Below are 15,617 nucleotides of genomic sequence, written 5' to 3'. Positions count from 1 at the left end.
TTTACAACAATCGCTTGTGAGGACAGTGTATTATCTTTATTTTGTAGATGAGGAAACTGATGGCCAGAGATCTAAAGGGACTCCCTCAAACTCACATGGCTCAGAAGTGGTAGAGTTAGGATACCACAGAAGTCACTCAGATGTCAAAATTCCGGGTCTGATTGGAATTATGGGGAAGACTGTGGCATGCTCATTTTTTTTTAAAACTATGAAATTTTGAGCAGGCCAAAGTCAGAAATCAAAATGAACAGCCCTGAGGTCACTGGAATGAGGGCAACATATGAAATAAAGTTCAGGGGTGTCGAGTGTCTTACAGCAGAAAAGAAATGGAGTCTACCCAGTCTTTCTGTTCCACGTTTGATGGAATTTACATGTATTGAGTAATGCAGGCATAAAATTAAACAGGATAAACCATCCCATTTCCTTGTTTCTCCAGTTACAATGATATGCAAACTAGTCTACTTCCTTTTTTGACTCTTACTCCAAAGACCATGAGTAAATATGTGTTTGGCACAGAGGCTCTTAAAGGGGTAGGAGTACTTACTTGAGGGGCCTGTGCAGGGACTGGACTGCAGGGGAAAGCAGGGCTAGATGACTGGTTTTTTGGTTCTTTTGAATTATCTGCGAGGCTGAGGCTGGCTTGGTGGAGTGATCCCTGTTAATGTTCCGCTTTTTTGAAATTTGTTTTTAAAATCTTCTTTTAATGTTTCTGTAACGTAAATCCACCCCTCCCCACACTGCCTACATATGTGCTTAATGTGAGAATAACGCAAATGGAACATGGAAGACAACTGCTACGTACGAAATGATGAAGAAAAGGAGGGAACGTGGCATTTCAGCATGGGGATTGGTGGCAAGTCCTGCATCCCATGAGTTTGGGAAAAGGGAAGTACTCACTGTACACACTGAGAGTTAACCCCCCACTGCAGTACGCACTAGCCAGTTTGACCGAGGACCAGAGCTTGGCAAGGCGTGGTTAAACTTGCAAAAGACCCCGAGGGAACATAAAAAGAATCACCAAGTTGTTGAACAAAAGGGCAAAAGTAAAATAAACAACCAAACAACCAAAATACACATCCCCAAACAGAATACCCACAGTGTTTGGGATCATTTCACCGAGAGAACAAAAAGCCTGTAGCAAGGTAGAAAACAACGCTGAGATGGTAAGTTCATCTCCTGTCCTCTACATGTAGGACACTCCGGTTCTGAGCACCTGGAGGGAGACCAGGTGAGTGATGTCAGCAATCACACTTTCATCGAGATGTCTATTAAACACCTTTCTGGTGTCAGTCACTGGTTATCGTGGGTACTATGGGGGATAGAGAGACATGGTTAATGGAGAGACATGGTTAATGCCCTCCCTGAGCTTAGCAGCGGTTCTCAACCTGTGGGTCGCGCGACCTTTTGGCGGTCGAACAACCCTTTCACAGGGGTTCGCCTAAGACCATCCAGCATATCAGATATTTACATTACGATTCATAACAGTAGCAACATTACAGTTATGAAGTAGCAACGAAAATAATTTTATGGTTGGGTCCCAACATGAGGAACTGAATTTAAAGGGCCAGAAGGTGGAGAACCACTGCCTTATATAATCAGTTGAAGGTCTTAAGAGCAAAAACGGAGGTTTCCCAGAAAGGATGAAATTCAAGCCTGAAGTATCAACTCAACTGAGTTTCCAGAGTTGCCCTGGGGGTTTCGGATGGATTTGCCAGTCCCACAGTCCTGTGAGCCAATTCCTTAAAATAAATCTTTTATACACACACCCTGTTGAGCTGTTTTCTCTGAAGAACTGCACTGATAGTGTCTTAGTCATGTAGGCTTGGGTAAAGGATGGGGAAGGTGGGGGGAGTGACAGTACCCAGGAATCGAAGTGATCAGGAAGCACATGATATGTGACCTAGAGAGTCTGCAAGGGTTTGGGGACTGGGAGTGGGAGGACCAGATCCACATTTTAGAAAGCACGTCCGATTATATTACTCTTGAGAGCAGAAGTGAGGAAAAACATGTTTCAATTCCAGCACGAAGGAATTCCTCACAAGCAAGTCCTTTTTACTAGCAGAAAGAGGTGCTGACTCTATTTGGGAATCGAAAAACATAACTTGACGTTTTTAGTCATTGGTGGGCACAGTCTTGCAAAAGAATGACATTGTTCTTTTCCCAACCAGGAGTCTGTCTGCTCTACCTGACCTCCTTCGGGGCTTGTAGCTTTCACCGGTTTCTCACGTCTATAGCTGTCGCTAGGAGCCTCCCCTGTAACCGGGTAAAGATTCCAATCTGGCCGCGCAGCCAGCCTTTCTGCGAGATAAACGGCCTCACCCAGCCGTGGAGGTGGGAGGGTGGAGGTCAGCCGGGGATTCCGGCTGCCCAAGTGGAAAGGAAGAGTTCACCAAGGGCCAGAAGCTCCGCCGCTTCTTGCGTGCGGGGAGAAGACTCGCCTCCCACCGCTGCAGCCTCAACTCTGCGGATCCCTCCTCTGCAGGTTCGCTCCCCGCACGCATCGTGTCCCCAAGAGTTCAGCTGCCCCCGCGCGCGCGGCTGCTCCGCCGAGAACATTCGCAGCCCCTGTCCCCAGCAAAGGGGTCTTGCTCCTGAGAGCCTAATCGATTTCTCTTCCATCCCCTCCGCATCCCTCGATGTTTTCACCCTGGCTCCCGGTGCGTTCCCCATCCTTTTGGTTCGGAACCTTCTGCGCAGAGCCCCTTCCCCAGCTCAAGCACCTTAGAGACGAGGAGGGGGTGGCTGGTGACTTAACCCTTCCCCAGGCGTAGACGAGAGGTAGCCAGCACCCTCCTGACAGCCCCCCGATCCAGGGGTCTCAGGGCGCCAAAGAGGGTACTTCTCCCTACAACCCTTGGGGGCCAAGGGCTCCGGGGACTCCCGCCAGTCGCTGGGTTCTACATCCCGCACCCCGACCGGGCAGGAGAGCGAGAGTGAGGATCCGGGGAGGGGGCAGGGTTAGAGCCAGGGCCCGAGAGGAGCAGAGGCGGCAGGTGAGTCCCGGGGCTGCGTCCGCAGGCGGGGAGGCGGGCCGAGCGGGGCTGGGGAAGGGAGCCCCAGGCAGGGGCGACGCAGGCGAGGGTTGGGCTAGAAGGGCTGCGGGGAGGCGAGCCCGGGGCGGCGAGAGGGAGTGGGGAAGGGGCGGAGGGGAGGGAGTTCCGAAAGGAGGGAGAAGCGCTGGCGAGGGGCGAGAGAGCGAGCCGGAGGGGAGAGCCGCGGAGGAGGGCGACCAAACCGAGCCGGTGCCGCAGCTCGCGCGGGGGACCGAGGGCTCGCGGGGGGGTGGGGGTGGGGGAGACGCACAAAGACATGCGAAGAGGGGCTGAGCGAGGCTCGCGCACAAAGACGCCGGGGCGCACGGCCGCTGGGGCTGCACCGACCGCCCCCGCGCCGCGCCGGGGCCGGGCCAGCGCCGAGCCCGGGGCGGAGCGCGCGGCGGCGGCGGCGGCTGCGGGCCGGCGGGACCCGGGTCGCCCGCGCTCTCCGGGTGACCCGGGCCCGTCCGCGGGGGCGGCGGCGCCCGAGCCCAACTTGGCCTCGGCCTCGCCCTCTGCCCAGCCCGCGGGTGTCCCCTCCTTCCCGCGATTTCGTGGCTTCTCACGCTGCCCCCACCCCCTCCCGCGTCCAGCCCCGCGCTCCCCACCTTGTAAAACAAAGCCGGGGAAAATGCCTGCCCGTGCAGCTCGGAGCGCGCAGCCCGTCTCTGAATAAGAAGTGAGTACCCTGGCGTGTGCGTAAAAGGTTCAAGTCCATCTTTTGCAAAAAAAAAAAAAAAAAAAAAACGTTTTGAATGCTGCATGCCTCATGCTGCCCAGCGCCTCGCCGGAGAAAGCCGGCTCTAGCGCAGGAGGTGAGACCCCGGGGACCCCCTCCGCCGCCCGCCCGCCCCGTGCTTTCCCGCCCCAGCTGGTCCGGGGAGGGTTGCTGATGCCCCGCTGGCTGCAAGCGGACGTTTTCCACCCTCATTTCCCGTCCTAGGTGTTGGGTCATAATCTGGGGTTGGAGGCAAACCTATCCCCTGCTCCTCTCCTGCTGCTTCTCCCGTGTCTCCTGCAGGTGCCCGGAGGTTTTGCATCTGCCTTGGGAATGGGTTTGAGACACCTTGTCTGTGTGTGTGTGTGTGTGTGTTGGGGGGTGGGGGGTGGGTGGCTAGTTTCCGAAGGAGGAGGGTCAACCCTAGGGAACAGCCGACAGGCAGGACGCGTGGTGACCCCGGGCACACTTGTTGCCCATTGCGTGGTGGGACAGGCGGTGGTGCTGAAAAAAGCTCGTTTCTCCTGCTGTTGGGTCGCCCATTGAATCCGGGAGCAGAGCGGAGAAGGCATACCTGGGTGAGGATGGGAGAGCAGGATTGAGAGGAGGTTGATGGCTGGGGGCAGAGGAGGGAGGCAGTGGTGGTGCCCAGAGCGTGTGGGGGGGCCAGCCCCTGACTCCTTGTGCTGAGTAGCTTCTCTTGCTGATCATACCCCAAAGGACTGGAGATGGAAACCGGAGGGTTTCTCATATTAGATGGAGAGGAAAGGCTGTTGTTTTTTCATTTTGCTATCTCACCAGTTCCCGCCCATTCGGTCTGCCAAATGTGCATCGTATGTATTTCTGCTAATTAAAAGATACGGCAATAGCTTAAAATAAACTCCGTCAGGAAAGGTATTAGCTTAACACACACACACACACACACACACACACACACACACACACACACACACTTTTAAAAATATACCTGTCCCCTTCCTCCGAAAGCTTATAATGATGTTTAGTTTGGCGTGGGGATTTAGGGACGGGATTTGGGGAGCATCCAGGTACATAGTCTGCAGACTGGACACCACTGATGTGAACAGTCAGAAACAGGAGAGAACAGAGCAATGCCGAGAAAGGCTAGGGGAGCTTCCGCAAGAGAGACATAATGTTGAGCTTCTATGTGATTTTGTTAATTTTTATTCCAAAAATGGCTAAATTTTAGGTTATGACCTTTATTTTTCACTCAAATTCATAAGGCAGCGTGGAGGCCTGGTGGGGCGGTTAGACAGCAGATGACTGATTTTAGCTATTATCAGCATTTCTATTTTAAAAGTGGGTTTTTTTTAAAAAAAATGAAAATTCTAAACACATAGCTAGTGTGAATTTTGAGTGAAGTTGCCTTTTCGAACACGAGATGTTAAAAGTGTCTGTTAGTTCGGGGCTTTCTGGAGCAGAGGAGTGCCCCAGGGGAGAAACGTGTACATACCTATACTTCACCGCTGTCAGGACTGGATGTGGCGATCCCACGTATGTACAGGCACTGTTACCCCGTCAGAGCGCTGGCTTCCTCTCTTCCAAGTCAGAACCACTCAGAGCTTTGCTGGTTGAGGATCCCTCTGTTATCTGCCATCATTTTACAACACTGCCTAGCACTGGTGCTCCAAATAGCTTTGTTTGCAAAGCTTCTATTTTGATGGGCAACTGAAGACTTAGTTTATGAATTCAGACTGTGGTCGTCCTAAATTTAACTCAGCGGTAGTCAAGAGGGCAAGGTATGTAGCCATGTGAAAATTGACACTCTCTGCTGTATTTCCTTCTCCTCCTCAAGTAATTTCAGGTTCCTGTAGGGTATTTGGGGGCAATTCCATTGGGATTTCCCCAATACTTACCCCAAAGTGTCTTTTAGATTAGGTTATCATTTTATTAGACCTGTATGATAGATACTATTTTTACTTGTTTCTATAACAATTACGGACAACAAGTTGATTATTCTAGTTGAGTTGGTGGCTTTTTAAAATTACCTCTTTGTTGGCCATTCTATTACCCCTTTTGGTTCAATGTTATTTTTCCAATCAAATATATTGTAATAGATGGCTTATTTTCCCCTTAGCAAGTAGAAGGCTAGTATCTCTTGTATTAGCTAAAAAGGAATCCATTAATGATATTTTTGAACAGCTCAGATGAATAATAAATGGAGTTAGAGTCACCTCAGAGTATATGGGAATTTGTAAGGGAACACAGAAATTCATGCTAATGGAGCAATTAGCTTTGTACAGAGCATGTAGGGCCCAAGGTGTGAGACAAGGCTTTAAACTTTTTTTTCTTGATAATGTTCACTGTTGAAATGGAAGGAACTTGTCATGTCTTGGCTGCACCAAGGATTTTGCCACAATGGGTAGCGATATTCTTGTTTTTATACACATGTCAGAGATTGAATAACAAAACATAGAGAATGCTTAAGCAAAAAGAAATGATTGGGCTACTGTGGTTTATTTACCATCATCATGTATTACCAGAAAATTACTAATGTTTTACTTTGAGCAATAGCGTCTGGGTCATAAGTTCACTTATAATATGATTCCTTTATTATAATGAATTTTTAAAGGCAAAAGTAGAGAACGTTATTTACGTTGATTGCTGTGGTATAGAGTGTTACGTGCTAGAGAAGGGGGGTATCCAGGAACCTTCTTCATAAGTATTCAAATATCTACTTTAGCATCAGCAACTCTTAGCAGTTCAGTAAGTCTTTGTTGACTCATGGTGGACAGATGCAAATTTTGAAATTCGTTAGGAAGACTTCAGACATGTCAGAGAGGAAGGGAGAGAGGGACAGAGAGATAGAAACATCAACAATTGGAGGGAATCATTGATTGGCTGCCTCCTGCACGCCCTCCACTGGGCATGGAGCCAGCAGCCCAGGCATGTGCCCTGACCGGGAATTGAACCGTGACCTCCTGGTTCATAGGTCGATGCTCAACCACTGAGCCACACTAGCTGGGCGGGCGTGCTTTTATTTTTTTAAGTTTCTCGGTCCAACTCCTGTTTGTTTTTCTTCCCCCTCCCATCTGGATCCCCAATAGCAGCAGAGAGCGAAGGCCCAGCCCCTTTCCCTTGAACCCATTTATATGCTCCTGGGTGCCTTTCTGGTTCCAGAGCTTCCACCAGGAGAGCAGAATTCCGTCAACCTTTGCCACCCCTTAGACAAGCCCAGCCGTTACCCCACTGACCTCCTCCAGCCTAACCCTCCTTCTCTCTTATCAGTGGCGGCACCTGACTTGCTGGATCCAAAATCTGCCGCTCAGAACTCCAAGCCCAGGCTCTCGTTTTCCACGAAACCCACCGTGCTTGCTTCCCGGGTGGAGAGTGACACGACCATTAATGTTATGAAATGGAAGACGGTCTCCACGATTTTCCTGGTGGTTGTCCTCTACTTGATCATCGGAGCCACCGTGTTCAAAGCATTGGAGCAGCCTCACGAGATTTCCCAGAGGACCACCATCGTGATCCAGAAGCAAACCTTCATTTCCCAGCACTCCTGTGTCAACTCGACTGAGCTGGACGAGCTCATCCAGGTAATGGCACAGAGGGGTCGTTGCTCTGCTTCCTCCGTGGGGGGAGAAAGACTCAGAGAGGAGGCAACTCACAAAGCTGTCCTGGTTTGCCTGTGCGGGCCCCTGGTCCACTTTCCTCCTTCGCATAGACTTCTTCTCTGCAGACGGTCTCCTTTCGATACGTCTTCCCTCTTTTCTTACTTCTGCCACCTTTTCTTCTCCTTTTCCTTTATGCCTCCCTCCCATTCTTCCTTCTCACCCTCTTCTGTTCCTGCTCTTCTGTTATTCCTGTCCTGGCCTCTCCCAGCTCTCTGTCCCTTTGCCCTGCCTTAGAACTGCCAGTGGACCCCTGCGGACCTGGGGTTACTTGCTGGACGTCCTTCTGGCTAAGTGGACATTGCCGCCTGAGAAAATTTGCTGTGGCAAATGAGAGGAAAACATAAGGCAGGAGAGCCATGTTCATTGTGGCAGTGGCCATCGTAAGATAAAAAAGAGGAGTTTGTGGTGTGATCCTCTGAGCTTGGCACCCCTCGAGGTTAACAAGTTGTAACTCCCATCTTTCATCTAGCCCAATATAACTGATAACTGCCTTTTCTAAGTACCTAGGGACAAGTGATTAATCATTGCTTCTCTAAACCCCAACTAAAAGCAATGTACACTGTATGGAAAAATAGAATTCTTGAATAAAAACAAATTTAGTTTTAATTTACTCTATAAAAGCAGAATAGTATCTTTATGGAAAAACACTTTGTTTTAAAATATAATCCCAAAGTGATTTACAAGTTTCAGTTAGGCTCCTTGGAGATAGCTATATATTTGTTGTAGATTTTTTTTTTTGCATGAAAAATAAGCCATACCAAGAATCCTGGTCAAAAAGAAAGTCCTAGAACTTTCTTTTAAGGAGAGATCTGAATGATTGTTGAAAACACTCTTTCTCATCTTATAGTTGGTTTTACATCATTTGAATGAATTGAAACAGACCGAGGGAAGAAATTATTACTGGTTTTAATCCAGTTTCGTGTTCTAAGACCTTTCCTCTCTTATTTCCTTTGGCCATGGATTCCCAAACGCTACCTCTGCCCTTCGTAGTCCTTTGTATTTGTAGAATACACATACAAGTTATTATTCAAGTTTTATTCAAAATTATCAAAGTTAATATTCTCTGACCCTCATTTAGCTCCTACCACATTCAGACACTTCTGCATCTCACTTATTTGACTTAAATTTTGAAAAGGCTCCTCATATACTTATATACTGAATTCTCTATTATTTTTAGATGATAGCAATGTTTTCGGTAGACAGTACACCTGACAGCTAATATCATTGTTCCACCCATTCCATTGCCTGTTCCTACATAAGATCTTGATCACTTCACTCTCTTTGTGCCTCATAATCTTAAGAGGTACTAAAAATCTCTGAAGAATCCCCATGTCCCTTGGGTGTTAGAAGAAGAGCTCTAATTTAAAAAAAAAAAATAGAAGAAGAAGAAGAAGAAGAGCCCTAGGTTGTCTTGGAGGTAGCTCAGAGTAGTGGTAAAAGCCTGAACTTGGGGATAGATGTGTTTTCAACTGCAGTTGAGTCCTTTTTTAGAGGTGCCAACTTGAGCAAGTAATTTTTCTCTCTAAACTTCAAGTGATCTCTCCGGACTGAGGAAAGAATACCTATAAAATAGGGTTGCTGTGAAGAATAAAGAGGTAATTCAAGTAAAGCATTTAAGTGCTTAAAGAATGTTGGCTTTGTTTGCTGTTGTTATCCCCTTATCCCATACTCCTACTCCATCCCATTTTGGGGGTTGAAATATCTGATTCTTAGACTCTGAATTGAGATGTGTTTGGTCGTGGACAGGAGAACAAGGCCTGGGGTTTTGGGGCGCTGCTGGAGGTAACTGTGATTCCGATGATCCCACTCCTCAGCACCACCCAGATTTAGTACCCAGGATCGTGCAAACAATTTGAAGGTCATGGCAGGTGGAGACCATCTGGAGGTGGAGACTGGTCATTTTTGCTACATTGCTTTTGGAAGCCAACAAACAGAGCTCAATATATGACCTAATTCTTTTCTTTCTGCCCCACAGAGGCAATCCACTTTAGCTTCATTAAGATTCACTGCTGGCTGAGGATTTTTGTGCTTATTTAGTATTTTTTCAACGCAGAAGTTGCCCATTATTTATTGTTACATCACTCACCTTTATAAGCATCTGGCTTTAATAAATTATTTTCTCTCTCTTTTTGATAAAATAAATCTTTATAATGGCGAGGCTTCAAGGACCAAGATCAGTGTTTTAATAGGGAGGAAGGCAAATGAGCCAGTAATCATATATTAGAATTACATTTCACTCATCTGATTTTCATAAATTTCAAAGTGTTTTACACATTTATTTTCCTAGTTAATTATCCTTTAAAACCTCACTAATACATACATTATTATAACTTTGTTTCTGGAGATTTATTCCGTTCCTTTCATTGAGCCATGCTTCCCTGTCTCTTTCTGTTGTGATCTATCCATTTGAAAAAACAGCCACCTCTTCAATCTTTACCGAATGACTATGTGTAGGGAAAGACTTTCACCAATTAGCCGAGCTTGAGAGGCCTCTCAAACCTTTGCCATAGATTCATCTTCTCTGGACTTGTGCATGTAAATTCCCAATTACATGGATTTGCCAGTTTCTCTTTTTTTTAGGGGCTTGTAATCTCTTGCTACCTCTGGTGTCTGTCTGCAGTACTGCAGGTTTTCTGGAGCTGCTGGAAGCCATTCAAGTCACTTTTATTCTCAGTGGTCCCCAGGTTTGCAGAGGGTGCTGCATTCTGTCTTTACTCTGTGTTGGGCAAGACAGAAACCATCTCTTTGGGTAGCCCCCCAAAAGCCAGAATGTTGGACGCACGCTCCACTCTTTTCTTGCCCCACGATGGACAGGCTGCCAAGCTGTGTTGGCCTCTGTCTGTTGTACCATGGGCCCTCTGGAGCGGAGGCAAGAAGTCCAGCTCACTTTTGTTCTCAGTGTCCCCCAGGCAACTAGACTGTGCTGGGTTCCATCAGTTCTCTGAAACAGGCAAGATGGAAACCAGTCCCGCCCAGCCAGCGTGGCTCAGTGGTTGAGCATCAAGCTATGAACCAGGAGGTCATGGTTCGATTCTCTGTCAGGGCACATGCCTGGGTATTGGGCTCGATCCCCAGTGTGGGGCATGCTGGAGGCAGCCGATCAATGATTCTCTCTCATCATTGATGTTTCTATCTCTCTCCCCCCCGCTTCCTCTCTGAAATTTTATATATATATGTATATATATATATATATATATATATATATAAAAATTGTGACTTGCTGGTGGATCCTTATATATATATAAGTGCATGTAAACGTTCTGTTTACAGTATACTGTAGACTAGTGTCTTAAAACAATAGCATCATGTCTTAATACATCATAAATACCGTAATTAAAAAACACTTTATTGCTAAAAAATGCTAGCCATCATCTGGGCCTTCAGTGAGTCACCATCTTTTTGCTGGTGGAGGGTCTTGCCAGGATGGTGAGGTCTGCTGACTGAACAGGGTGGTGGTTTCTGAAGGTGGCCACATCAGTGGACCCTGCCTTCCATGACTGCTTTCTCTGTAGCATGTGATGCCGTTTGACAGCATTTTACCCACAGTGGAAATTCTTTCTGAATTGGAATAAAAATAATATATATATATATTATTTTTTTCCAAATATATTTTATTTATTTTTTACAGAGAGGAAGGGAGAGGGTTAGAGAGTTAGAAACATTGATGAGAGAGGAACATTCATCAGCTGCCTCCTGCACACTCCTTACTGGGAATGTGCCCGCAACCAAGGTACATGCCCTTGACTGGAATTGAACCTGGGACCCTTGAGTTCGCAGGCCGACGCTCTATCCGCTGAGCCAAACCGGTCAGGGCTATTTTTTTTTTTTAAAGAAACCAGTCCCTTAGGTAGTACCCTAGAAACCCAAAACATTAGATGCACTTTCCAACTCTTCCCCTTCCCAGGTTGAAACCAGGGGTTGGGAGTTTTCCTCTGATCAGGCTGCGTTGAAGTGGGGGGAAACTGGAGATCTGAAAGATAATACAGGCATACCATGGAGATACTGTGGGTTTGGTTCCAGACCACCACAACAAAGCTAATATTACAATGAAGCAAGTCATAATTTTTTTATTTCCCAGTGCATGTAAACGTTCTGTTTACAATATTCTATAGACTAGTGTCTTAAAACAATAGCATCATGTCTTAATACATCATAAATACCATAATTAAAAAACACTTTATTGCTAAAAAATGCTAGCCATCATCTGGGCCTTCAGTGAGTCACCATCTTTTTGCTGGTGGAGGGTCTTGCCAGGATGGTGAGGTCTGCTGACTGAACAGGGTGGTGGTTTCTGAAGGTGGCCACATCAGTGGACCCTGCCTTCCATGACTGCTTTCTCTGTAGCATGTGATGCCGTTTGACAGCATTTTACCCACAGTGGAAATTCTTTCTCAATTGGAATCAGTCCCCTCATAACCTGATGCTGCTTTCTCAACTGAGTTCATGTAGTAGTCTAAATTCTTTGTTGTCATCTCAGCCATCTTCACAGCATCTTCCCCATCAGTTTGTTCTGTCTCAAGAAACCACTCTTTGCTCATCCATAAGAAGCAACTTCTCATCCATTCAAGTTTGGTCATGAGATGTAGCAATTCAGTCACCTCTTCAGGCTCCTCTTCTAACTCTAGTTCTTTTGCTATTTCCACCACATCTGCCGTGACTTCCTTCACTGAAGTCTCCCTTCAAAGTCGTCCATGTGGGTTGGAATCAATTTCTTCCAAATTCCTATTAACGTTGATATTTTGACCTCTTCTCATGGACCACAAATGAATATTCTTAATGGCATCTAGAATGGTGGATCCTTTCCAAAGCTTTCAATTTACTTTCCTCAGATCCATCAGAGAAATCAATATCTATGGCAGCAAAAGCCTTACGAAATCTATTTCTTAAGTAATAAGACTTGAATGTGGACATTACATCCATGGGCTGCAGAATGGATGTTGTGTTAGAAGACATGAAAACAACATTCATCTCACTGTACATGTCCATCAGAGCTTTTGTGTGACCAGGTATATTGCCAATGAGCAGTAATATTTTGAAAGGATTTTGTGTTTTTGAGCAGCAGGTCTCAACGGTGGGCTTAAAATATCCTTTAAACCATGTTGTAAACAGATGTGCTATAATTGAGGCTTTGTTGTTCCATTTATAGAGCACAGGCAGAGTAGATTTCGCGTAATTCTTAACGGCCCTAGGATTTTCGGAATGGTAAATGAACAATGGCTTCAACTTAGAGTCACCAGTTGCATTTAACCCCTAACAAGAGAGTCAGCAAGTTCTTTGAAGCTTTGAAGCCAGCCATTAGCCATTGACTAATTCTCTCTAGTTATGAAAGTTCTAGATGGCATCTTTTTCAAATAGGAAGCTGTTTTGTCTACATTGGAAATCCGTTGTTTACTGTAACCAGCTTCATTAATTATCTTAGCAGGGTCTTCTAGCTAATTTTCTGTGGCTTCTGTATTGTCATTATTTGACTTCAGCTTGCACTTTTATGTTGTGGAGAGACAGCTTCTTTCCTTATTCCTCATGAACCAAAATAGCTTCACAATTTTCTTCTGCAGCTTCCTTACCTCTCTCAGTCTTCATAGAATTGAGCAGAGTTACAGCCTTGTTCTGGATTAGCCTTTAGCTTAAGGGAAGATTGTTGGTTTGATCTATCCAGACCACTAAAAGTTTCTACACATCAGCAATAAGGTTCTTTCACTTTCTTATTCATGTGCGCACTGGAGTAGCACTTTTAATTTCCTTAAGAACTTTTTCTTTGCATTCACAACTTGGCTAATTGGTGCAGGAGGCATCCCTTTTGGCTGATCTTGGCTTTCAACCAGTAGGAGGTGGCCAATCAATGATTCTCATTTTTTTCTTAAAAAAAATATCTTTATTGATTTCAGAAAGGAAGGGAAAGGGAGAAAGAGATAGAAATATCAATGATGAGCGAGAATCATGGATCGGCTGCCTCCTGCACACTCCCTACTGGGGATCCTGCCTGCAACCTGGGCATGTGCCTAGACCTGGAATCGAACTGTGACCTCCTGGTTCATAGGTTGATGCTCAATTACTGAGCCACACCAGCCGGGCTCTCATTTTTGATGTTTCTATCTCTCTCCCTCGCTCTCTCCCTTCCTCTCTCTGAAATCATTAAAAACATATATTTTTTAAAAAGAATCACAGTGTCTGTCCTGGGAGACTAGAATGCCGTTGGGGATCCACTCAAGAACCCTGTGGGGAGATGGTGGATGGTCTGGGTGAGGACAGAAGAAGTGGATGTGATGAGATGTGATCAAATTGGGAGATTTCAAAAATAAACTTGGCAGGATTTGAGGTGAGGTGTGCGAGAAAGAAATCAAGGATGAAGAACTAGAAAAATGAAGATGCCAGTTAATGAGATGGGGACAACTCAAATGGAGCAAGTTTCAGGGATGAGCTCGGGAGTCCAAGTTGGCATATGATTGGTTTGAGTTGCTTTTCAGACACTCAGGCAGGGGAGTGGTCCAGAGTGAAGAATACATTTGGGAGTTATGAGCATCTTGGTGATGCTACATGAAATCACCTAGGAGTGTGGATGGATGGAGAAGGACAGGACCAGGCACTCAGAGGTGAAGGTTGTGAGACAGTAGTCAGGGAGATTAGAGGAAATTAGAGAGCATGGTGTTCTATGAGCCAAGTGAAGACATGTCACAAAGTGGGGGAGACCAGATCTGTCAAATGCTACTGCCAAGTCTTCCTCTCTTTACCATGCTCTGTAATAGTCAATTGGTACTTAGTCTATAAATTCATGATAGTAATTTTACATATAATTAGAAATCATTAAGCCCAAACATGACACAAATAATTTTTGAGCAGTTAGCTCAAACACGAAACACACAGGCTGTATACGACACAGTCATACAAGATAAGTCCTGTGACCATTCGGGACACATTATACACATGTGGATAAAATAAACAGGATGTTCACCCACTTTCAAACTTATGCATGGATTCTTTTAAAAAATTTAATTATACATTTATGTATTACTTGGAGCCTTTAAAGTGTTTTCACACAGAAATAAATTACAAGCAATAGCTATGCCTCCAGCTAGGCAACCAAGGCTATGATATAGCTGAACTGTAACACCAAGACCTGAGGCTGAAACCATAAAAATTTTTTTTTTAAATGTTACTGCTTGCGTTTATTTTTGTTTTACTATTTTTACTTTCTTGGAACTAGTGATCCATTTAACCCCTGTGTGCCTCAGCTCTGGTGGAAGATAAATACTAGGTACCTGATTTCTGTGATGTGATGCCATATGGATAATGGTCACTGGGTTGTTTTTATGAGATGGTGAAGCATCTCGGTCTTCCAGTGCTGGCTCCAAGTAGACTCCAGAGGACACTCAGTAGAAGCACAGTGCCGAGTAAAAGTGAAACAGTGGGTGAAGTTCAAATGCTTTCAGTCACCTCCTGACGCGCGCACTCTTCCCCCTTCATGCATCTCCCGGGTCCTCAAGAAACTCCATGTTGCTCACTGTGACTTTTCATTCCTCTCTCTCTCTCTGCCCAGTTTAAATGTATCCTGCTCGTTCCACCAGCATAAATATATTGTTGTTTCGAGGGAGTCTGAGGGCAGGAGAGAAGTGAATATCACTGAGGATGTTTGGTCCAACTTGATACTTCTCCAGTCATGAGATCCATCATCCCTTAAAGGGATGGCCTGTGTGGCTCAGTTGGTTGGAGTGTTGTCCAGTACATCAAAAGGTAGCTGGTTCGATTCCTTGTCAGAGCACATAGCCAGGTTTTGGGTTTGACCTTTATTGATAACTAATTTGGGCTGTGAAATGTTTGATTTACTCAAATACAAATCTGATTAACTGGTCTCTTTGCTTATTGTGCGTGTGTGTACAGAAGCTGAGATCTTCAATCCTTGTTATGTCCTTTTAGTTACATATTTAGGAAGGGCAGGAAATCAATACCAAAAAAAGATGGCTCTAGTAATGGCATCTTCATAGGTTGGTTGCTGTGCCCTGAAATGCTCTTGGGACTGGTCTCCTTGTGTGAATAAAGATGAATAATACAGCATCTGTGAATGACTAATGCAGAAAACATGGGGAGAGATGCCAGGCTCGTTTTCGGTGCTGATGGTTGTGGTGTGACACTCTTAAGTCAGTCTGAGAGGTGCCCGAGGGAAGGGTTTAATTGCATTTTTGTGCAATAGCTATTGGACACTTGTCAAAAGGTAGCCCTGTCATTCCATTTGGC

At 45.7% G+C, this 15,617-nt stretch overlaps 1 protein-coding gene across 1 annotated transcript in view; it reads left to right on the top strand.

The window, feature by feature from the left end:
* The first annotated feature begins 3,420 nt into the window (after positions 1-3,420).
* The window catches only part of KCNK2 (potassium two pore domain channel subfamily K member 2), a 96,452-nt gene continuing 84,255 nt past the window's right edge, over positions 3,421-15,617 (top strand). The window contains exons 1-2 of the mRNA XM_081112196.1: positions 3,421-3,850; positions 7,000-7,310. Coding sequence (XP_080968322.1) covers positions 3,805-3,850; positions 7,000-7,310 — 357 coding nt within the window. The 5' untranslated portion in view covers positions 3,421-3,804. The remainder of the gene's footprint in view (positions 3,851-6,999; positions 7,311-15,617) is intronic.

This window comes from Myotis nattereri (assembly GCF_964212035.1).
Source record: "Myotis nattereri genome assembly, chromosome: 18".
Classification (NCBI taxonomy): domain Eukaryota; kingdom Metazoa; phylum Chordata; class Mammalia; order Chiroptera; family Vespertilionidae; genus Myotis; species Myotis nattereri.
Note: the sequence above shows the minus strand (reverse complement) of the source record. Positions and strands in the feature narration are given on the sequence as shown.